At 39.6% G+C, this 24,987-nt stretch overlaps 1 protein-coding gene across 1 annotated transcript in view; it reads left to right on the top strand.

Annotated features, from left to right (window-relative positions):
- The window catches only part of Col25a1 (collagen type XXV alpha 1 chain), a 415,569-nt gene that overhangs the window by 223,338 nt on the left and 167,244 nt on the right, over positions 1–24,987 (top strand). The window contains exon 5 of the mRNA XM_070022440.1: positions 19,926–19,943. Coding sequence (XP_069878541.1) covers positions 19,926–19,943 — 18 coding nt within the window. The remainder of the gene's footprint in view (positions 1–19,925; positions 19,944–24,987) is intronic.

The following is a 24,987-nucleotide window of genomic DNA, read 5'->3' as shown; positions in this document are numbered from 1 at the left end:
TAAGGCTAGCTATTGACCTTTTGAGGCCCAATTCGACTTCCAGACTTTTGGTGGCTAATTGGAAATAAGAGTCTCTGGATTTGTCTGCCTGTGCTGTTTTTGAACTGTATACCTCAGATTTCAGCCTCCTGAGTAGCTAAGATTATATGTGTGAGCCACTAGTGCCCAGCTAGGATTTCTAAGAAGTTATATCTACCTTTTTAAAAAATATCTACCAAATTTTGCTTTAGAATATGTATTTTATAACAAATATCTATTATATTTCTTACATCTGAATAAGTATTAATGAATAGGAGCATTATTATGATTAGATACTTATTAACAATAATATTCAATTATTAACAATTTTGGGTTCTTTTCTCAAGCAATTAAAGACTGAAGGGGCAAAATGTGTTTGAAGCAGGTAGAGCAGGTTTATTTGAATGCAAAGGAAACAGCAAAACAGACTTTTTTAGTATGAGATGGAGTGACTGTAGTCTCTCCTTCTGTTAGATATGGGGTCGCTTGCCTCTTCCCATTAGGGTGTGTGCTCCTGGACTGATTATTTTAAGGGGTGGACACACAAGGAATCTGGGGAAGAATAAACATTCAAGTGAGAGCCCAGGGCATCATGGGAAAAGTGCCACAATGCGCTGCGTGTTATTCATCCCAAGTTCTGTCTACTGCTTACACCTACTTGCCTCTCCAGGACCATCTGACCTTCCCGCATTCATGGCCTTTTTCTTTCTTCTTAGAATCATCTTCATTTATATGTGTAGCTTCTTTCCTTCTGTTCTTTTTCATTACTATGTCGCTATTTTGTATGTTTTTTTAGGAGGGGGGGTCAGTCATGGGGCTTGAACTCAGGGCCTGGGTGCTGTCCCCGAGCTGTTCTACTCAAGGGTAGACTCCATCGCTTGGAGTATCAGCTCCACTTCTGGTTTGCTGCTGATGGTTAATTGAACATAAGAATCCCACGGACTTGGCTGCCCCTGTTGGCTTTGAACCTTGATCCTCAGATCTCAGCTTCCTGAGTAGCTAAGATTCCTGAGCCACCAGCACCCAGATATTTTGTGCCTTTAAAAAACATATTCAGTTACACTGACATACAAGGAGCTAGATTTTTTTAAAAATCAGTGCATATAGTGTAAGTTTAACTGCAGTGGCCTTGGCCTTCATACTTTTAATGGACAGGCCCAGAGGAAGTTAGAGAAGTTCAGTAGTCTTGCCTCTCCTGAGCATTCCTTGGCACAGAACCTAGGATATAAATCCTTCAAACATCTTTCTGGCTGAACTTCTATGGTGTGGTGGCCTCATTTGAATAGAAAGATTATGATCCGTAACCCAGGGTCTTGGTGTGTATTTTCATCTCATTCATCTTCGCATTATTGTGAATCAGACTCCAGTAGTGCAGGAGGCAACCTGGGCTTTCAATGGGATGAATAAGTAATGCATTGATTGAATGATGGCAGATTTCGTTTGTCACTGTGAGTTGCGAGTTTTCGTCCTTTTCTAAAACAATGCTCTCAGAATACCGTGAAGAAAAAAACACAAAATATACTTAATGGTAAAATTTAATTTAGGCGGGGCTGGGAAGGTGGCTCTGTGGTAGAGCGCTTGCCTCGAATGCATGAGGCCCTGAGTTTGATTCCTTAGCACCACATAACCAGAAGTGGTGCTGTGGCTCAAGTGGTAGAGTGCTAGCCTTGAGCTGAAGAGCTGAGGGACAGCGCCCAGGCCCAGAGTTTAGGCCCCACGACCAAAAAATAAATAAATAAAAGGAATTTAATAGTACATTTTTACTTACTATATTTTAGAAAACGTGAGGTATATCACACTAGAATTATGTGTGGATGGACAGTGATGTTTCTTCTGTCCAGTTTTGCACATGGAAATGGTTTATGTTAGAAATTGAAATGAAACATGAATTAGATGCCACACCTCACTTTTTTCTTTGGGAAGTTGCTTGTTCTTTTCCATTTTGACAAAAAAAAATTATTACTACCATTAGAGTCTCTGCTATAAACAACTGTAGAGCAATTTTATGATAATCTAATGGTTTTGGGTTTTGCCAGTCATGGGGCTTGAACTCAGGGCCTGGGCACTGTCCCTGAGCTCTTTTGCTCAAGACTAACACTCAACCACTTTGAGCCACTTCCAGTTTTCTGGCAGTTTATTGGAGATAAGAGTCTCATGAACTTTCCTGCCCAGGCTGGCTTTGAACCATGATCCTCAGATCTCGGCCTCCTGAGTTGGTAGGATTTCAATCATGAGCCACCCACCAGGCTGTTTAATTTGTTTTTATGTGAATATCAGATACTTTTTTTCTATTATCTTTCTTGTAAAGGTAACATGGATTAGTCTATTGCTGTAAGGAACTCCAAACGAGGCTTTGAACATCTAGCTTAGATACCGCAACTATATTTCTAGATTAATTTTGTTTCCTGAATATGAAATTGGTGTCTTCTGTTTTGGATGCCTTACAGATAGATTCACATTGAAATAAGCAAATGATTTGCATTGGAATTTATGAAATAACTTCAGGGCTTTTCAAAAGAGCACATTTTTCCTTCTAGTTTTTGTTATTTTTCCATGTGGGTAGAGAATGAAGTCTTTCTCTCGTTTAGTCCCTAAAGTAAGCACCATTTTAACATTCGCAGGTCACAGAGTCAAGCAAGTCCAATCATTGTAGCCAGCAAAGAGTCAAGAGACCTTTTTTAACTGGCTGTTTTATTTGTATCAGTCTATCAAGCCCTATAACTGTGCTTGACTGACAGAGATATGATGTTATTGTTGGTAGCTCGAACCCTCCGAGGTGTGAAATGTGACGCTGCTGTACCTCCTGCTCTGTTCCATCGTCCTTCAACAGGCGTCAACTCGGTTTGAACCCTAGAATCTTGTTGACAGATGAATGAAGCAAACTCAGCCAAGCTAAGCTTACTGTGCGCTTTCTGCCAATGTGGTGGATGAATTAGGAAACAAAATTTCCTTAGATATTTTAGATGTAAAACTCTGACATCTTTTGACTTCACATTGACAAAAACAACTATAGGATTTTTTAAAATTCAAAAGCCAAGTCTTTTCTGAGCATGCTTACAACGGAAATTAGTACCGGCTACCTAGCTTGAGCTACTTTTAGGTACCAGTTTCCATCATTCTTGTAACCAAGAGATTTCTTTTACTTATTTTATGAAAGAGGAAACAGGGTTGGGCCAGTCAAGTAATTTGCCCAATGATGCAGAAGAAATAAATGGAACTTGAACCCTGGTGTGTAGGGGTGTGTGTGTGTGTGTGTGTGAGAGAGAGAGAGAGAGAGACAGAGACAGAGACAGAGACAGAGAGACACAGAGACACAGAGAGAGACACACAGAGAGAGACACAGAGAGAGAGGCTGGAGGAGAGGGAGAGGGAGAGTATGTGTGTGTATCAGTGAGTCAGACTGTGTGTCAATGTCAGAACAGGAACTTGAACTCAGGACCTGAGTGCATTTCCTTAACTTTTTTGCTCAAGGCTGGCACTCTTACATTTGAAGCACAAGTTCACTTTCAACTTTTTGTTGATGAAATGAAGATAAGAATCTTACGGAGTTTCCTGTCTAGACTGGCTTTGAACCCCACTCCTCAGATCTCAGCCTCCTGAGTAGTTAGGGTTATAGGACCACTGGCTCTTAGTCTCTTTTCAAAGCTCTATTTCCCATGCATTTTGCATGTTTTTGAGGCAAATAAGGTTTAAATGTTACTGCCTTCTTGGTAGGTGTGTTTTCTTCTTGGTAGGCTCCGTGTTTTATCTGATCCTATATTGTGTGTGGTTCATATTAAGCTCTTTTTAGTTATTGGTAGATTTTACATCTTATGTGTGTTCCTTCATATTCCTGGTTACTTAAAATGAACTTTTATATACCATCTAATCAACTTATATATCAGACTTACCTGTGTAATGGTAGCACATCCTGTGAAGGCCTGAGCGTTGCCTGTTGAGGCAAGAAAACTAGCTAAAATGTTTCCATGGAGTTTCTCAGCAAATGCTCTAACAATGACTCTGTTAGCTTCCAGCTTAATCATATAGTCATTTCTCTATGCTTGTGTGTGTGCAGTAATTTGCATTTCTCCTATAATAATAGGGTTCCCTTGATGGAGGGAAGCATAACATTTGTTCTGTAGGAGGTAGTATCCCTACAAAATGCCAGGACAGCTAGATAAATTCCCCTACAAACCTAGAGGATTCATTTGTGTCTAAAGGCTGAATGGGAGATGAGAGTTTTAAGAAAGTGGCCAATAGGTGGTTTGTTTGGGGACCCTGCACCTAAGTTTGACTTGTAGAACAAAAAACAGGAAGGAGAGGAGAATAATGATGAGCTTTTGCATGGGGGAGAGAATCCTCTGTTTTCAGGCTGCCATGTTTGTAGAGGGCAGAGTTTGCCAGCAATTTTAAGACTTTCTCTGCTGTTGTGAGTGTAGAGTCTGGGGAAAGCAGAACTTTCTATAAGTGGTCATGATCATGGCCAAATTTACCTTTAAAACTGAGATAAGTCCGAGTGTTAAAAAAAAAAGAAAAAATATACAAAAGTATTGTTTTTCTTGGCAACATGGTTGGTTTATTTTTTTCTTGAGAACTATTTCTGCATACCATCTGTTCTAGAACAGATAACTGTTGTGACAGATACACAATGGGATGTTAGTGTTTATTTACAGTAGAAATTTATCTTTCATACATGGTGCACTGCAGTGTTTTCAGGGACCCCAGGTAGATGGAGACTCTGCCATCTTAGAACTTTAACCTTCCAAGGCCTGTCCTGATCATGGGCAGAAAGCCATCAGATAGAGAAGGAAAGCTCAGAGGAGCAGGTAGAGGATTCTTTTTGACTAATACTGGAAGTACAGAAGGTTTGTGGTTGTCTTCTGATTCTAGACTCTCCAAGAGTCACATCAGAAATACAAGGCAGATAGAGAATGGTAATTGGGTTCCGAAAAGGTAGACAAATCAGAGATGTAAACCAAGAGGAAGCTGAAAGAATGTTCCTTTTAAAGACTAAAAGGCAAGCATGTTATACTGTCAAAAAATATATTTTTCAGAGTAGGACCCAGGACTTCACACATGTTACCCCTCACTGCATGCCTGGCTTTATTCAAAATGACTGGAAAGATCACTTAGAAGGAACCTCATTTTAAGAAAAATTTACTATGGCTTGATGGTTGAATACCTACATATCAATCAGATAACCAGTCTACTAGCAAATGGAGTATCGTGTCAGACTTTCCTGTTTTACTTTCTTGTCACCAAATACCTAATCCCATTGTTGAGTTCCTACTACTGTTTGCCTATGGAGACCTGTAAATATATCTTTTTTAATTCAATCATCACATCATACTGTTTTACATTAAACACCTTTCCAAAGTCTGCCTCTAAGTCACATTTGTCCTGTACTGCTTTCTTCTCCCTATTCTGTACGCTGTTACCCTTCCCTCCTCCAAACCCTTCCTTGAGTCACCTGTCCTATTCCACATGCATAACCTGGTAGCTTAGTCTGTGAACTGCATATACACAGGCGTGGTGTGGCAAGAAGAACTCAACACATTTGATTAGAGGTTAGACACTAACAGCTCTTCTATACCCATCATTTGGTGCCACTGTCCTATGAAGTAGCTCTATTTCTCTATTTCACTCCATAGAGAAGGGAGTAACAGGCTTACCACAGATTATTCCAGGGTGACATATAGGTGGCACCTATGATCAAGAATGACCTATGATCAAGAATGCTGACATCTCTTTGCAGTGCAACAACTAAACACAGAAGGTCAACACCTTTTAGAGAATGGCTACCAGACGATCTCTCCCACTTGACATATTCTAAGATAAAACATTTCAGGAAACTCAGCCTTTAGAATGTGTGTTAAAAGAAAGCGTGGTCCAAAGGCACAAAGCCCTCTGTGCCTATGCTCCTACAAAATAATAATTCATGAAATGAACTCCAGGAAAATGGAAATAAGAGGTTTGTTTTTCTTTATTGCCATTCTAGTTTTCTTTCCTTTATGTCTTGTTTGTTCACTTTTCTCTCTTGGGAGTAAGGGGAATCCAGAAATGGAAGGACAAAGGGTGAACAAATACGGCAGTGATAACTCACTATACAACTTGTGGGCAGGGACAGGAAGAAACTGGGAGAGAGCGAGGGAAGAGGTAACATCATCCAAAATGAAATAGACTCTTTACCTGACTTATGTAGCTGTAGCCCTTCTAAATGTTGCCTCCTCCAGCCTTCCCATGCATGGACCTGTGGAGAGTGGAGACAGGCAGACAAAGGCATCAGCACCAAAGTGGCTGAATCACCACTAGGAATACACAAATGAAATCCATATTTGTGTAGCAAACCCACAGAACAAGAAGGGAGAAGGTTTGGCAAGCATCGTGGAAACCCAATCTGGAAACTACAAATTTAAAAACAATTATTTTAAATTTCATATCACACACTTCCTTTCGGAGGCTTCCGTTAGCTACGTCTATGTTAGGCTCTTCTTCTGGGAATAGAAAAGCAAGCATTCCAGAGCCTTGTGCCGCCCAAAGCCCCATCGATTTTATAGGACACATGAAAGCATATTTTAGTCCTGTACTGCAGACACGGTCTTTTGTTCTGATATATCATTTCAGTCAACAGTAGTAACACATATTTGGTCTCTTGATTTGCAGTTTGGGGAACCATTTCAACTTGCTCTCTGGAAGAGAGCATTATTAACAACCAACTGGCATACAGTTTCAGACTTTTTCACAGGTGAGAGGGAAAGTTGAAAGAGAGAATTAGAGAGTTCTCTGCAGGCACCCCAGATAATTTATCACCCTTCTGTGGTAATGGCTGAATGTATATATCTTTCACCATGTGTAGGCTTCCATTTAGAGGTCCAATCAATGGTAAAGAATAAGAAATGGGTTTTCAAAACCCTTCTTTGGAGTGGAACTAATCAGCTGGTGGGTTCCTTTTAGGCAGTTGTGACTGGTACCCACTATGCCCTATATATATCCTTGTGTAGGAAATGACCTAACCTTCCACTTCGAGTTGAGTCAATTATTTATCCTGACAACCCCCCTCCACTGCTCTCCAACCCTCTACTTTGTATATTAAAGTTAAGCCTCTAATCATCGAGTCCCCATGTCTGGAAAGTTTATCTGGAGTTGCCATTACGCACAAACTTACTTTGTACATGACAGGGCATGAGTTGAAAAGAAACTATTTTAGAATTCTTGTATTGTTTACGAGTTTGAAAGTCGTGTGAAAGATGAGGATTTAGTCCTTTGCCTGACTGGATCCCCTGGGTTTTATTTGTTGAGAATGTTATTTTCCCATAGGCATTGACTTTCCTACTTGGAGGGGAGAGGAGGGTAGGAAATTCTCCTTTTTTTAACTTTAGTTTCATGCTGTTAATAGACTTTATAAGAGAGTTTGAAAGATCATAAACAAGCTGATGGCAATTTCAGATCACTGGAACATTCTGAACAAAATGAAAAATTGTTTGACCTTGTATCAAATATCATAATTCATAGGAAACTCACTACAGGGATTGTGTATTTCCTATAAATTATAAAGTTTCCTATGTGCAGATATTTAATCAAAAACACAAGGTAAACGAACTTGGACTGGAAAGCCTCCTCTTAGTCATTATTATGAGGGGTAAACTTTTATTTTCATCATCAAAAATAACCTTAAAGAGCAGACCATTTCTATCATTTCTATTTATTTCCAGAACTTGTAATACTTTATAGAAACCATAATAGCTCCCAATATTTTCTAGAAAGTTCAGTGAATCACTTAGAGGAAAAAGCACCTAGAGAATTTTCTAAGATTATGTTCTGCTGAAAAAAAAATGAATAGACATTACATTCATGTAAACTTATACTAGAAATTGACCTCCTCTATTCTCTGCTTAGGAACATACTCCATTGACTTAAAGTGGTTGCTTACAAGGTTCAACCTGCTGTAGGGACTGTCCATGATTTATAACACACATCATAATGTCAGTAAGTTAGGCTCACATTCCTTTGGGAAGAGTTTGGTAACAGTCAAAAAGATGGTTCCTATTAGACTGTTTCTTGCCAGGGGACTGGAAGACAATGTCATTTCAGGAGTGAAATCCTGTTTTCGTTGGAGAACAGAGCTAGGAAAGGTGGGATGTTACTAATGTCAGTATGATAAATCTCTTACTAAGATACCTCTCTGTTAAGTATTTGTTCTCACCTGCCTTTACTCAGTGCCGGCCAGGCTTGGCAATACCTTAGGATACCAACAATGGTGCGAAAATGTCATTCTGAATTGCAGATCTTCAAACTTACTACTTTTTGCTTTTAACCAAAGTTTTTTCTAAATGTTTAACTTTATCCATTGAAGTCCCCATATGGAGTTAAATAGTATGAATTTGTGTACTTACATAAAACCCTTTGTGTTAACACTCAAACTTAGATGGGTAGACAAAAACACATATGCACATATGAACTGTATTATATATACATGATATTTCAGCATACATACATATAATGAAAACCCTATAGTAGGATATGAAGTTTTAATTAATATTTGTCATATGTGTACTTCTAACTTACTTTCAGCAAATTTTAAAAGATTGCATCTATAAAAATTGACTAAGATACTGTTTTCAGTGAGTGCACCCAAGAAATCACATTTTTCTGCTAAGTAGAATAAATGATGTTTGTTTGTTTGCCAGTCCTGGGCCTTGAACTCTGGGCCAGGGCACTGTCCCTGAGCTTCTTTTGCTCAAGGCTAGCACTCTACCACTTGAGCCACAGTGCCACTTCCAGCTTTCTGAGTGTTTTATTGGAGATAAGAGTCTCCCGGGGCTGGTAAGGTGGCTTAGTGGTAGAGCGCTTGCCTTGCATGCCTGAGGCCCTGGGTTCAATTCTTCAGCACCACATAAGCAAAAAGAAAAAAAGCCCGAAGTGGCGCTGTGGCTCAAGTGATAGAGTGCTAGCCTTGAGCTGAAGAGCTGAGGGACAGCGCCCAGGCCCAGAGTTCAGGCTCTACGACCAGATCCACCCCCCTCCCGCCCAAAAAAAGAGTCTTCTGGATGTTCCTGCCCAGGCTAACTTTGAACTATGATCCTCATATCTCAGCCTCCTGAGTAGCTAGGATTATAGGCGTGAGCCACCTGTGCCCAGCACCAAAGATGTTTTTGAAGAATCAACTGTCCCTAAAATACTGTCCCTAAAATACCACTTGAGCCACAGCGCCACTTCCGGCTTTTTTCTTTTTGCTTATGTGGTGCTGAGGAATCGAACCCAGGACCCCAGGCATGCAAGGCAAGTGCTCTACCACTGAGCCACCTTCCCAGACCCTGTTTGTTTGTTTTTTTAACTTGTCTCATTAAGGACCACTTTAAAGGGAACGTATTACCTATTTCTCAAGAAATGTTACCCTTTAATTACTTGATTATCCATTAATTGCTTGAGTGAAGCCTCAAAATTATTGCTAATTTTACTTAATTTAAATAGCAAATGGAGTTGAAAGTTTGGCAATTTATTGAACTTAGTTAAAAGATTTGAATATGTTGGTTTTAGTCACTTCATATTATTTTTTTAGTCAAACATCATTTCAGTGAGGTTACTGTATTAGTGTAAGGGTCAAAATGTACATGTCACAAAAGCTTGGATGTTAAGTGTTTATGATGAAAGATATTGTTGTAGGAAAATTTTTTTTACTAATGTGAGAATACATTATCTACAGCAGAGTTCTCATTACTCTTTTCCTACCTTGTGTGCTTTGTGAAGGGAGGGAGAGGAATAGTGAAAAGAACTGAGAAATCTATTTCTTGACCAGGAGATAAATAGGTTAAAATTTCCATTCTCTAGGGGTGGGAGGAGGAAAGGAAAGACCTCTGAATTTATTGTTTCCTTAAAAACTTTGAAGGTCTGCATTCATGGTTTGGTTCATTGCTTGACCTCTGCTGGTTGGGACAACTTTCCTCTATTCGTGCCTGTGTTTGCAACGCGACTGTACAAACAAGGCGACCGGATTCCACTGCTCTGCAGATGGGTCCCCCAGGAGTACACCCAGGAGCTGAAGGAGCCAGATCTGGGCTACACCTGCCCTCTGACATCAGTGCAAGAAATCCTTCCCCTGCTTAATGGCAGGACCGGGGGCCTTGACAGACTTGGTGCATGAGAGCCATATTCCCTCACTCTCGTGTCCTAGTTCGCTCTGTTCTTTGTGCGCGTGCGCCCATGTGTCTGTGTGTCTGTGCGGCGTGTGAACTGGACTGAAACTTTCCCCTCAAGACTTAGGTTTGCATTTATCAAAAAGCTTTGAAAAGAATGCATTAGCAGACTTTATTTCCAAAGACTTTGACCGCCTCTAAGAAGGTCCTGGTGGGCTAGTCTAATTTATTTTTATTTTGCACACCAATTATGCATCCAAGTGTCTACTTTAGCATAGTCTACTTCCTTTCTCTTAGACCATTGTGGGGAAGGCCACTCAGCCATGCCCCAGGCGGGATGTGGGGGGCCTTCCTGCAGTGGTGCATCTGCTAATTCCCCCCACAGTCGACTAGGAGCCTGCTGCTGCTACAGCTCACAGAACACTTGCTTTTATCCCTCAGCAGTGATTTAGGAACACTCACAAAGAACCTGCAGAGCCTCATCAATAGAGGTAATTTAGCCAGCAGCTCAGAAAGTGCTAAGCTACATTCCCTGTCTCCAGGAAGAACATTTCTATGACTGAAGCAAAGACATGTATTCAGGATGCTCTCAGTGAAAACATTACAGTATCTGACTTTGTCCGGACATGGCTGATTATATAATGTTTTCTGTTAAAATGAGGTTTTTTTCCCCCCCAACAAAATCTATTTCTTTTTAACAGAGAGGAATAGCTAGTTTTTACCATTTGATCCTCTGTCATGAGGACTTCCAGTGCTTGGGAAAGATGGGAAGAAAAGGATCTGAAGAAAATATCTCTACCTCTTTGTGTTACAGTAAATTGCCAGTTGAAAGAGTACAAGATTTACTTTTTCTTCTTCCCCCAATGCCTGACACGTTGTAGGTGCTTAAAAATGTTGCCTGAATACGAATCTATATAAGGATGAATGTGTGTGTGTGAGTGTGTGTGTGCGCACATATATGCATATATGTGTGCATGCTGGCTTGCACTCAGGGCCTGGACACTATCCCTGAGCTTTTCTGCTCAAGGCAAGTGTTCTACCACTTGAACTGCAGCTCCACTTCTGGCTTTTTGGTGTTTAATTGGATATAAGAATCTTACAAACTGTCCTACCTGAGCTGGCTTTGAAATGCAACCCTCAGATCGCAGCCTTCTGGGTAGCTGGGATTACAGGCATGAGCCACGAGTACTCAGCACAAGGATGGAATACTTTTTAAAAAATGTGTACATTGAGCCTTCTACTACCAACAACTGGCATACCATTAAAAATACCACTCCATGATCAAACTGACTGAAGTATAGTATTATGCATAGGAGTGGATTTCCATGATCTTGACTCATTTGAACAGTAAATAGCTAGTTTAAGAAAATGTATACCAAGAAGCTAAAACATACCTTGTCTGAGAAGGGGTGAGAGTTTAAGGGAGGGGCAACTAGTTGAATGATGGGTAATTACAGTCATGATACTCAGTGTACAGACACAGAAATAAAGGAAATTGGAGGCGACAGGTAAGATTGAGATAGATGAGAGCCATGTTCTTTTTGTGCCCTGAACACTTCTGTGTTCTGCTTCTCCCTGTCCACTCACGACCCTACCGCTCTGAGTACTTCCCCTAAAAGGAACTTCCCCTAAGAGGAATACTTCCACTAAGAATCCTCTCTCATGCTACCTTCCCACCAACCTATTCCCTGCCCTTCTTTCCTCATATATGTTTTATTAGTTGCTGTCACCATCTGCCATATTATTTATAAACATTCTCATAAAGTCTGTCTCGCCTTCAAGAGTAATAGCAGGGACTTACCTTTATTTACTCTTCAAACACTGCAGAATCCTGGCACAGTGTAGGTGCTAAACATATATTAGGTGAATGAGTAAATAAATAAATAGAAGAGAACTCATCTTCCTACCTCCACCCCACTCCAACAGACTGCTGCCTCAAAGCTTGGAGCATGAAATATGTGTTTCTACTGTGCATACCCAAGTTTTTCTGTATCTGTCCTCATTCTCTGCTTTTCTTAGAAAACATGATATCCCTCTGTCTTTATTCTGTCTCTGCTTTCTTAAGTGTTTCATTCCATAGTGATTTTGCTCTTCAAGCCCTTTCTTTTCTCTCAATTTCTTAAGTCTCTCAACAGTTTGTGAACATTGTAAAAAATACGTTACTGTCTTTCTAAGTAGTTGTACAAAGGAGCTGCCATTCACCAAAGAATTTTGTGAATACAATGTGTGTTGTGAACATTTTTAAGGACCTTACCTTAACACATGTGCTCAACTCTGTATCCTTTTCAGTAGCTGCTTTCTTTTCTAGCTAGTCACTAAAACTATCCACATAAGGCTGGGCAAATGGTTGGTACATGTGATTTCCACTTTCTGACTCTGTACCATTGCTGCTTAGTCCCAGCCCTCTTTTCCAAAACTAAGAATTTTAACATCTTTCAGGTACCCCATATCCCTGCCGTTTCTGGAGCTCATTATTCTTCCTGTCTCCATTTCCTTACCTCATCACACAAGCACTTACAGTAGGAAATTCCAGTATTCGATTCATGAAATACAATGGGAATCTTTGCAGTTCTGATTGAATCAACTTCTCTCTTGAAAAATTCTTTTCTGATTTCTGTGGCTTCATATGTTTTTAAACTTCTTTACCTCCATTTTCTTTCTAGGATCTACTTTCTCTCTTTCCCTGAAATATTTACATTTCTTTACTCAGGGTGCTTAGCCTGGAGTGAATGATTTTTCTAGAGAATTCATTTGTGGATCTCACAGAGAGGTGGGTGGGAAGAGAAGGATGGAAGAGGGGCAAAGAGAGAGAGGTTTTATTTTCTTCGTTTACATTCTTTTTTTTTTTTTAGAGAATTGTTACTATTAAGGAAGTGTGCAAAGGGGTTACAATTCTTCGCCAGTATCATTCCTTCCTTCGCTTTCCTTCATTCCCCCCTCAGTCACTACCCATAAGTCACATAGCTCATTTTTACATAGTATATATGCAATACTATGGCTGCATTTGTTCCCTCTTACTCCCTCCAGTCCTTTACCCTCTTTTACACTCCCAGAAATAAAAAAAATAAGAGAACAAGAACAAAATACCTACAACAATAACAAAAGTTTTCATTTCCTGGAATTTGTTTTGGTAGGTAGGATTTTAGATGTTCAGAGGAATAATGCCTTTGGATTCCTTTCCTTAATATGTCCTCCTTTAGTCTGTGTGTAAATGCATGGAGCTCTGTATAAGTTATATGTCCAGTTAAGTTTTAAATCTAGCTTCCACATGTGAGAGAAAACATTAGTCATTTGTCTCACTGAGCTTGGCTTACCTCACATAACAAGATTTGCTTTAAGTCTATTCATTTTTCTGCTAATGACAGATTTCTAATGAGTAAAAATCTCCATTGCATATAGGTACCATATATTTTGGACCCACTCATCTCTTGTAGGGCATCTGGGCTGTTTGCATGACTTGGCTTTTGTGAAAAGTGCAGCAATGAACATGGGTGTGCAAGTGTCTTTACTTTATCCTGACTTGTAATGTTCTGGGTAGATGCCCATGAGACATAGGAAAGTTCTATGTTTTTTGAGGAATCTCCATACCACTTTCCAAATACTAGTACTAGTTTATATTCCCACCAACAGTGTAATAAGGTTCCTTTATCCGGGCATCCCTACCAGCATTTGTTACTGTTTGACTTGTCAATGTTGGCCAGTTTAATTGGAGTGAGATACTTTGTATTTCCTTTATGGCCAGGATGTTGAACATTTCAAAAGAGAAGTTTATAAGCATTTTCAAAGCTAACTAAAGCACCAATAGCCTTTATCTAATTAAAAGGGGGATTAACAATCATACTCCTTACTTTCCCTCGATAATTTCACCCAAGTCTGTAGTTTGAGCCATCAGCATAATGCAAGTGAGAACACCAAGTTCCCAATCTTCCATGTTCTTATTCCAGCTTCCTGTATGACTAAGCAACATTCACCTTTTTGAAACTTCATTCCTCCAGCTATGAAATGGGCGAGATGATTCCTAATATGCAAGGTTATTGAATTAACAAAGGGAGATGACATTGGTGAAGCTCTTGGTGACTCGTTATAGTACGTGATGGCCATAATGATGCAACTGGAAGCGTGTGGGTCTTGAAAGCCCCCTTTCTCCCCAATTTTGAAGTGAATTTTCATTTTTAGGTTCTGCCTTGCTGGAGCAATAAGCTTTATGTGACTTACTATGACATTATGAATTAATTGACTCTCTGGGTGTTTGGAATCTGCTAGCATGCATTTAATACAGAACATCCAGGACAGATGTAGAGAGGCCTGTAATACCCATCTTTGAGCACTTACTTTTTAAAATGAAGTTTGGAGTGTGTATACATTTAATCAGACTGAGAGATGTTTATAAAATGCTTTGCAGCATTTACGCAGAGCAGTCAAAATAGCGTACTTTAAAGGATGTTATTAGCCATAGCTGAAGCCAGATTATTCAATATATACAATGTAATGAAAATTGGTATAACAATTTTTTTAAATGCCTCTGTATCATAGGGCATATACTTTCAAAATTAAAAAAGCTAGCAGGGGTCCCCATCCCAGATGTTCCATACTTGTCTTAACCTCCTAAATGTGTATTTGTTACACTGATCATTCATTCACCCCTTGGTAGCAATCCTGATTGCATGGCGTGGTGAAAAAGGTTGTTGTGATTTAGAAAAGTATGATGCATATTCATAATCAAACGCTGAGTTCCTTATATGACTGCATAAAATAACATAGCGATATTCCAACCCAAATACTTAGGCTTACAAAGCAGCTGACTCTAACAAACTCTGGGGCTGATAGCAATGTGGAGCTGTGACCTCTTACCTTTGGTGTTTGAATTCACACCTCTCTGACTCCTTTCATGCTCCAAGACCACTTCCAAAGCGAGGGTGAGAATAAAGGTAAACTTATTTAAGTGTATACTCACATACTGAAATTTGGAGGCTATATTTTGAGAATTTTGTCATTTTCTTTTGAATAGTTAAAAATACTATGAGTTCAAAGAAGGTGGGAAATGGGAATTCAAAATCACTCAGACTTTTGAGTAAATGAATGCAATATAGAAAAAAGTTAGCAACTTAAGAGAGATCCTACTTAAAAGTTTCTGCTGCCAGGTGCTGGTGGTACATGCACGCAATCCTAATTAATAAGGCTGAGATTTGAGGACTGTGGTTTGAAGCCAATGGGCACGAGAAAGTCTGTAAGACTCTTATCTCCAAGTGAACTACTCAGAAAAAGTTGGAAGTGGAGCTGTGGCTCAAGTGGTACAGTGCTAGCCTTGAGCAGAAAAACCTCAGGGACAAGTGCTTGTGCTCTGAGTTCAAGCCCCAGAACCAACACCCCTCTCCCACCCCCCAAAGCATTGAGGATTAAGATTGTTTTTTGTTTTTTGTTTTCAAAAGAAAACTTTGAATTGAAAGTCTCTTTCATTATTATTACCTAAGTAATATTATGTAACTGCAGCTAAAGTAATAATTACTGAAAAAGCTATCCTGTAGGGAAATGCAACAGGTATTATAAACTATGAATAATGGTTGTCTCAGTTGTAAGAGTCGTTAGAAGTATGAACAATTGCCAGACATTCAGGATTCATTTTAAAATTAAAGCCTGCAATATGTGATGCTTTTGTTTCTTCTGTCGTTTGCAAATTATTGACTCTAAAATGTAAGATATTTTGATCTGTATTTGAATTGAACAAATAGTTGGCACTGACCCTCTTGAAGTTTCCTATACTGTTTCTGTAGAGGGTCATATGCAAAATAATTTATAGACCTTTCAGATTAATTGGTATGATGACTTTTAAGTGGGGGGTGGTTTTTGGAGAACAGAACACTGATCCTCTTTTGTGTCAGTCAGTAGGATTTGGATCTGAACCTGCATGGTCTGTAGATACCTGCGTTCCAGCTTAAGTGGACTTCCTTTCCACTTGGAAGTGTTTATTCTGCAGTGTGGAAAAGCCAGAATAACCCTTTGTAGAATATTTACTTGAGAACTGACATTTTGAAAATAAACCACTTCCCAAGTAATAGTAATTCTTCCAATCGTTCTGTAACAATATCCCTGTCAGCCTGTCAGAATGGTTTCCGTTCCTGGCAGTTCAGGGACGCTTTCGGAAACACTGTATAGTTTGAGCTCTGGAATATCAGAGATTAGAACGGGATCAGATTCCCAGGGCAGGAGGGTGGGCAAGGGTTCTGCTTGCTAGTGTTGTACAGACACTGTTGTACAGTGCTGCTGCTCCACTTGCTCGTACACCCAGGGCTGGTGGCTCTGCAAAGGCTAAGGGGTCCTACCAAGGTGATTCTGTGACAGGATTCCCATTGGTTCTCTAGAATTAGATCTCCTGCCACCAGGACAATCCTGCTGCCACTCTGGGTTCCTTTGCTGATGGTTTCTGGACCTACAGCTTCATATGCACTTCTGCTACAGATATTCTTTTCACCTGCAAAAGAAGCAAGCTTGGCATCCAAGTGTATGAATTGGAGAATTGTTTTTAAAAAAGAAGTTATGATAATCATCTTCTAAATGATTTGTTTTAGAAAGTAAGGTTTCTAAAATGCGAAACATAGATTTTTCCCCTTAATTTAGGAGAATATATCCAAATTTGACTATGTTAAAAGAGATGAACATTGAGTTTGAGTTTCTTCCTCCTCCTCCTCCTCCTCCTCCTCCTCCTCCTCCTCCTCCTCCTCCTCCTCCTCCTCCTCCTCCTCCTCCTCCCCCTCCCCCTCCTCCCCCTCCCCCTCCTCCTCCTCCTCCTCCTCCTCCTCCTCCTCCTCCTCCTCCTCCTCCATTTCTTCTGCTGCTTCTTTTTTTTGCAAGTCCTAGGGCTCAAACTCAGGGCCTGGGCACTGTCTCTGAACCTCTGTGCTCAAAGCTAGTGCTCTACCACTTGAGCCACAGCACTACTTCTGGCTTTTGAGTGGTTAATTGGAGATAAGAGTCTCACAGGGTCTTTTCTGCCCAGACTGGCTTTGGACCACAATCCTCAGATCTCAGCCTCCTGAGTAGCTAGGATTACAGGCATTAGCCATTAGCACACAGCTTGAGTTTCTGAATGACAAGTTTGAGTTCTTTTTTAAATTACTTTCTTTTATCCTTAAGTAGTTGTACAAAAGAGTTTCAGCATGTCAGTTTGTGAATACAATGCATCTTGATCAGTGCCACCTTTTCTATCATTCTCCCCCCCAGACTCACCCCTCCCCTCAACTTACCTGCTTCCGTTTTCACCTATGTATATTGAATATTATGACTGCATTATCCCACCCAACTTTCTGAGCTCTGGTTGAAATTTCCTTCTAATTACCTTGAAGCAGACATAGTACCTTTCGAGTTACATGAGCAATTCTAATATTCCCTCGGGTTTTTGTAGATGAATGGGGTTTTGATTGAAAATGGATTCTAGTTTAAAAAAAATCTTTGAGTCTGTTATCCTTGTCGATAGTTCCAAATAGCACTGGGACTTAAAATTACAGCTTTTTGTGTCTCTATTTGTGCATGTGTTAAATGAAGAAAGTGTGGGGGGGGAGCCTCTGACCCATCTAAAAGGAATGACATAGATTTATCACCATTAAGAAAAAGTATCATGTAGTGAAACTAATTGCCTCAGTGAGAAATCCAAATGACTTTGTCGATTTAGAACGGAGTGCTAGCACATTCTGGCAACCATAATTGTGATAACAGCCCAACAAAGAATGGCTGCTATTGCTCTTTAATTGCCTAAAGTAACAGCACATCCTCCAGTGATTGCTCTCCTCGTTTATCATGCTCCATGGCCGACCAAATATCTAACATCCTTAGAAGTCTTCCTGTCAAGCATCTGCTGTTGGCTGATGCTTTTCTACCACACTGTTCTGATTATGGCTTTGCAAGTCAGTTCCTCTGTTTTCTTCCTTCCCCCTGGTGTCTGAGCAGCCCTGGGCATGGCTTGTGCCCCAAGGGACAGTAAATCAGGAACCCAGAACCCTCAGCCTTTTCCACAGCTGCCTGTGCCTTCCTGGCTTTGGTCTTTTTATGATTTAACTGTTTCCCTTGGCACGGCCTTGATTGTACTTGATTCAGATTTTTATTTATAGAAACTTTTTGGTGATTTGCTAAGAAGAGGAGGGAGAAAAAAAAGGCCTTTTCAGTAATTCTATTTTTAAAAATCAACTTACATTATGTTTTGTGAAGGTTGAGCAGGACTTATATATAGTCATTTGGGATGTTTTAGAAAACTGAAGAAAGTTAACTTTCTCAAGTTAATTATTAATAACATTCACCATCCAAAATTAGAATAGACTTGAAAAATATCCAGTGATGATTGCAGATGATTCTGTTTCCCAGTGAACCTCTCAGATGCAGCATGAGGACATTCTGAAATACTTCCTTTGTCAGCCTGTATGGAATCTTTATCACCCAATGATGTCAGTCATCAAAGAGTTTCTGAGGTGCTCTTCCTGGTGACTCTGGCCTGCTGTCTTCCTGCCCTGTGTTCCTACTGTGTTAAAGCATTGCCAAAACCACAGATTCCTCTTCATCACTTTCCTCTGGGCCAGATGGCTCCATTATGATGGCCAGCAGATGGAAGCTACTGTGCTGTTGTAGGTGTTTACTAGTGAATAGATTCCCACAACATACATTGAGTAAGAGAACTTGGCACACGCCGTCCCTGCGTCCTGTGTAAGATTTGCAGGGCTAGCCTGTGTCTTAGGACAGAGTTACAAATTCGTCTAATTTAATTCTCTGGGAAGTCTGTTTACTACCCACCCATTCTTGTCTTTCATGTACACTGTATTCCAGGACACACACACACACACACACGCACACGCACACGCACGCGCACACACACACACACACACACACACACACACACTCCTCTGAAGGTCACATCATGTATTAATGTGCTCAAGTGCTTGGTACTGTACAGACTTTCAAATGCATCTGTCAAATTTTATTGCTAATATTTGTTCTCACTTTCACTAACATAAAATTCATAGCACAGTGCATATTTGCATATAATCACAAATGTATATGTTTTGCTAAATCATTTACTGAGTATGATATAGAAATGCTTCATTTTAAGTATAATCAGGAAACGTCTCTCATTTGTAGAATGGCCACAGGAACCAGAAAAATCTCAGCAACTGTAGCAAATAGATTCTCCTGAAGAGATTCTGAGTTTCAAGAGTCCTCCATTTTAATTTTTCATATAACCCATAGAAGAGATGTGATTATATATGCATGTACATATATATGTATATATACATACATATATGTATATATACACCTGTCTCTTTTTTTAGTTACCTGTTGATTAAAATGATGTGATTAACCCATGTGTTTGAATAATGTGAAGTCTTACTCTTTCTATATTCCCTTTTCCTAGTTAAAACTTAGAGTATGCTACAACCTATGAATCATTTTGGAATTATATTTAATAAGCCATAACATCAAAATTTTAGATGAATAGCTTAGAGTAAAGATACTAAGATGCAGTATGATTTTTTTCTAATTTCTTAAATTTTTTAAAATTATCTTTAAGTAGTTGTATAAAGGAGTTTCAAACTACCATACCAAGGTATAAGTGCAATACATTCCAATCACTGTCACCCTTAAAGTGCAATATGATGTCTCAAGTCACCAAGGAAAGCTAAGTTAGCCATAGTTGAGTAGTGTTATCTTCAACTAGAGTTTGTAAAGATTTTTCTGAAGTAGTTTAAGTTTCCATTATGAAAAGTTCACCGTGGATGACAATTTTGTAATTGTTTTTCTTCTTTTTCATTACAGGGTCAACCGGGTCCACAGGTGAGTAAACCCTTTTCTAACCAATTCGCTGCTGTATAAGATTCCACCCCCCACTCCCACTACCAATGTAGAGGTTTTTTCTGTAGTGTTTGTCAAAGAAAGCTCTGAGCTAGGAATCATGACACCAAATATGTCCCAGGAGGAAAGTTCTAGGGCCTCTCTAGGGCTGTGTGAGTGCTATCAGCTGTTGGGGCCAGATGGCAAGTTTAACAATGCACCAGCCTATAAAGAAAAACTCTTTAACTGATTAGAGTCAGTGCCCCAGGACTTTAATATGAGACAGGATGACTTGGTTCACATCGGGTACGAGCTGATTTGCTGGTTTGATTAGTACATGATTAATCATGTACTAATCATGTTGTTGTAAATCCTCGTAGCCTTTGATTATTTAGACTGTGATCCTAACTAGCTTCTTTTGATTTGGTGTGGACAGACACGGACTTTGTTCTCCGTTCTTCAATATAAACCAACTGTTGCAAACATGATTTACAGTTCGGCATGAATGCAGTCAACAGAAAGTCTTTTGAGCCGTAAATCATATTGAAGAACAATGCTGAGCAAGTTTGAGAGAGCAGAAGAATATATCTAAAAGATGGAAGTGCAAACAAAACAGCAAAGCCAGGCACCAGTGATTCACACTTGTAATCTTAGCTGTTTGAGAGATCAGGAAGATCACAGTTCAAGGTCCACCCAGGGGGAAAAAAAAAAGATTCTTAAGATCCCATCTCAATAGAAAAAGCTGAGCATAGTGGTATTTTTCACCCCAGCTATAACAGAAAGCATAAATAGAAGGATGGTGATCCCAGCTAACTTAGACCCAAAGCAAGACCCTAAATAAGAAGGGTGTGGGTTTAAAGGGTAGAATACCTGCGTAGCAGGTGTAAAGCCTTGAGTTCAAACCTCAGTACCACCAAAAACAAAAAACAAAACAAAAAACCCTAGGTCCTCAGGTATAGCACATGAAACTTGACAGACTCAATAGCAACATGAATTATAGCCTGTCAGATGGTCTGGAGGAAGGAGACAATGTAATTACCAATATTGACCTTACGCACAGTAACGCACAACTCTGTGTTGAACTCCTTCGATCTCTTCCCCCCTACATCCAGTGTACTGGTGGTCGCTTTTGCCCCTAGATTGCTGTTTTCATGGTAGCTTTGTAGTCAAAAGCATAAATTATCTATAATGCAACAATATACATACTAAATCAACAACAACATTATTTGTCGTTTTTGTGATCTTGATTTACAAAAAAAAATAGCTAAGGGAAAAAAAATCTACATACTTCAGTAAGAAAGTCCCTAAGTAAACTCATGAGGAAAAAAATTGTCTTTAAATTAGTTAATTAATTTGGAGGGGGGGTGGGTAGTAGGTCTCCAACTGAGAGCCTTACGCTCATGCTTAGCTTTCTTGCTCAGGCTGGTATTGTACCACTTGAGCCATGCCTCAGCTTTTTTTTTGCTAGTTAATTGAAGTAGAGTCTCATAGACTTTTCTGCCTTGGCTGGCTTTGACTATGATCATCAGATCTGAGCCTCCAGAGTAGCTTAAATATGCATTAGCCACCAATATGTAGCCGAATTAATTTGTAATTAAGCCAGGCACTGGTGGCTCATGCCTGTAATCCTAGCTACTCAGGAGGCTGAGATCTGAGAATTGCAGTTCAAAGCCACCCTGGGAAAGAAAGTCCAGGAGACTCTTACTTCCAATAAAGTACTAAAAAAGCTGGAAGTAGAACTGTGGCTCAAGTGGTAGAAAACTACTCCTTGAGAAAAAGGGGGAAAACTCCTGCAAAAGAAATAGCTTATTTCCTAAATTTGAATAGCTATGTTTTCATGGGACAAAGACAAAAGTAAAGGTATTCATCATGTATTATATTTAAAATTGATAACAGCCCTGAAAATCTTCTCTCATGCCCTCATATCTATCTGTAGATATGTTTATTATATACAGTATAATACATGAGAATTAATTGCCCTTCATTCTGGAAAGTCATTTGTGTCTGGCTGCAGACCTCTTGGTACTTCTGTTCTGCATCAGAAGCTCTTGTATGTCTTGGACACACAGGACCTGTATTCTAGCAGTATCTTGGAGTAGGGCTATACAAGCGTGTTGTCAGCCAAAACAGAGAGTGGAAAATACAGATTGGTTTGAAAAAGACCTGGAAACTAGGACTTAAAGTCAATATGAGGAATGACAGACAAATAGAGCCACACTATGCCATGTACGTTCGTGAGAATGGAACCTGGGAGCTGGAGGAACGGCAGGGGAGCGTTGGGAGAGATGGAGGAGTGGCAAGGAGGGGTGAGTTTGATCAAGATGTGCTGCACTCATAAGCAGCATAACTCCTTAGCGCAGTAAAATTAGATACAATTTTGAAAAGCATATTAGGTATGGAGATGTTCAACAACATAGCTGTAAAAAGTGACATACCATCATAACAAATCTTGAATACCAGCTGCAGTTACTAAAGCAGACCAAAGATAATAAACCAGTGCAAGAAACTAAGTCTTTACATGAGTGCACCCGTATCATTTTCCAAAGAAACTTCACTTTCGTGTATTAAAATAGTTTTAATGCTTTTCATTTACTATTCAGTCATTGTTACCTTTGCTCTAAGATTTTTTCAAATTATTTTCTATACATGCTCCTATCTGTCTCTATGTTTCATATTCAACAGTAGCTACTTGACTTTACCAACTCAATTCCTCTTGGAAATTTTCATTTGCAAAAAACAACAACAAAATAGACCTGAAAGAGGATTTTTATATGCAAGAACAAATTCTACCAAAATTATGAACATTTAAAAATGTCCCACATAAAAGATGCAATTATCGATGTTTCTGGTGACATCTGCCATTAACACTTTGCTGTGAACCTACTTTTTTCTTGCATAACTATAAATTATATCTGTTTAATATGCATCCTTTAGTACATTGAGTGAATAAGCAAGCAGTACACATTAAAAATGGAAATGAGGTTCTGTGGGCTTCAAATGGTTGAAAAATATCGTTTATACAATTACATTTCTCTTAAAATGTCCCTGTGATGTTATTTGACCACTAAAAATGAATAGTCCTAGAGGATGTACAGTGTCCTGGGAGCTTATAAGCTTGTAATTTGAGGAATTGTCTCCTTTTTTTCTTCCTTTTCTTTCTTTGTGTGTGTGACTTAAAGCACTATTTTTTTCCTTAAAGGTATCAGTTTTTTTAGGTCTAGATTATATAGCTAGTTGGGGGCTGCCATGTCAGAATGGAGCTTCACAGCCAGCCTAGACACACCAGTGTTTAAGACTCTGCAGTTAACCAGCAAAGAGCCGGAAGTGGAGGTGGGATTTAAGTGGAAGAGCACTAGCCTTGAGCAAAATTCTAAGGAACAACCCCCAGGCCCTGAGTCCAAGCCCTACTCCTGGCACACATGTGCACACACATACACACACACATATGTAGAAATTTCATTATTCATTTTCTAAATTTTGGACCCAGGATTTACTATATTTTCCTGCTGATCCTGTTCATCTAAACCCTGAGCTCTTTGCGTGTGTTGCCAGCTCTGGGGCAGGGAAGGGCACAGACATTGCAAAACATGTTCCTTCTCTTCTTCTGCATGCTTTTGCAGCTAATTAAAGGAGAAGAAGGAAGAGAGTTTGTCCTCTATTCAAGACTATTTCCAAAAATGTTCTCCCTGAGTCCTCCAGCCCAAGTGAAGCACTCTCCCTGAGCTGTGTACTTGCCAGCCCTGGCCTCTGTGAGCGGTTCACCTACACAATTCCGTGTCCACACCCTCTGTTGCTGGCCAGGATCGTGAGAGCTTGTTTTGGAGATTGTCAAGTCCATCTTCAAACTCACTTTTCATGGTGGTTTGTTTCTCTGGAACCAAAAGGGTATTTTTAGTTGTTAGGATTAGCGTCTTGTGGGTTAGGTTGGGAAAATAAACCATATTTCTATTATGATCCTTCTGGGAAGATACAATCAGATTTCTACAAAGCTAACGTCCAAAATTGTCATAAATATTTTGAGTTGAGGGCTTGGATATCCTTTGAAGTTTTTGTTTTTTAAGATTTAGACAGAATTGTAATGATCAACTTGTTACTTGTGTGCAAATGTTTATGTCAATGAGATGTGTTGGGGTGGGTGGTATTTTTTTTGCAAAAGTTATACATTGTTCTCTCATTCATCTATGTGTATATAGAGGTATATGTATTGCTTACATTAGTTATGGGGGTATTTAATTGTTGCATTTCCACATGTGTTTACAATGTATTCTAATCTCACCCCTCTAATACTCTCCCATCCCCTCCTGCCTAAAAAACAATTTTGGCAGGTTTTATTGTTCTGTTTCCATAGCAGCAAACAATTTACTTCTACCATATTCATCCTCCTTTGTCCCATGTCATCTTATTCACAGCATTCTGTCACAGGACTCTTCCATACGGAATGAGAAGCTCAATTTTACTTCTGCGTCATACATTCCTTCCTAAGGGCTTCCAGATTAATGGGACTGGTTTTTTTTAATACACTGATGATAAATTACAAACAAGTTTATAAAAAGAAAGTTGTCTATTATTCAGTGAGTGGTTCTGGTCATCTTCCTAAAGCTGAATGACGATGACTTAGATGGAGTTAGAATTGATTTTTAAGAAGACTGGAAAGTAAAAGACAGTGTGCCCCCAACCACAGGAATGGTACAAACCTAGTAAGAAGGAAGGCCCCAGGGGAGATAGTGTCCACATAAACAAACTGATGAAAGAAAAAAAACCATGATCCTTAAACCAGAAATTAAATGGTAGAGTATAAATAGAAATGGTGTTCCTGAGAAACCATTGACTCAAAGGAAATGAAGTTCTTGCTGAACCAGTAGTTCATTCCTGTAACCCTAGCAACTCAGGAGGCTGAGATCCAATAACCACCAGGAAACCGGAAGTGGCTCTATGGCTCAAAGTGGTAGAGTGCTAACCTTGAGCAAAAGAGCTCAAGGACAATGCACAGGCTCTAAAGCCTGAGAATTGGCATATGCATGCACATACACACACACATTCTTGGAGA

The sequence above is a fragment of the Dipodomys merriami genome, unplaced genomic scaffold (genome assembly GCF_024711535.1).
Source record: "Dipodomys merriami isolate MVZ:Mamm:240054 unplaced genomic scaffold, mDipMer1.0.p SCAF_15, whole genome shotgun sequence".
In the NCBI taxonomy this organism is placed as follows: domain Eukaryota; kingdom Metazoa; phylum Chordata; class Mammalia; order Rodentia; family Heteromyidae; genus Dipodomys; species Dipodomys merriami.
Note: the sequence above shows the minus strand (reverse complement) of the source record. Positions and strands in the feature narration are given on the sequence as shown.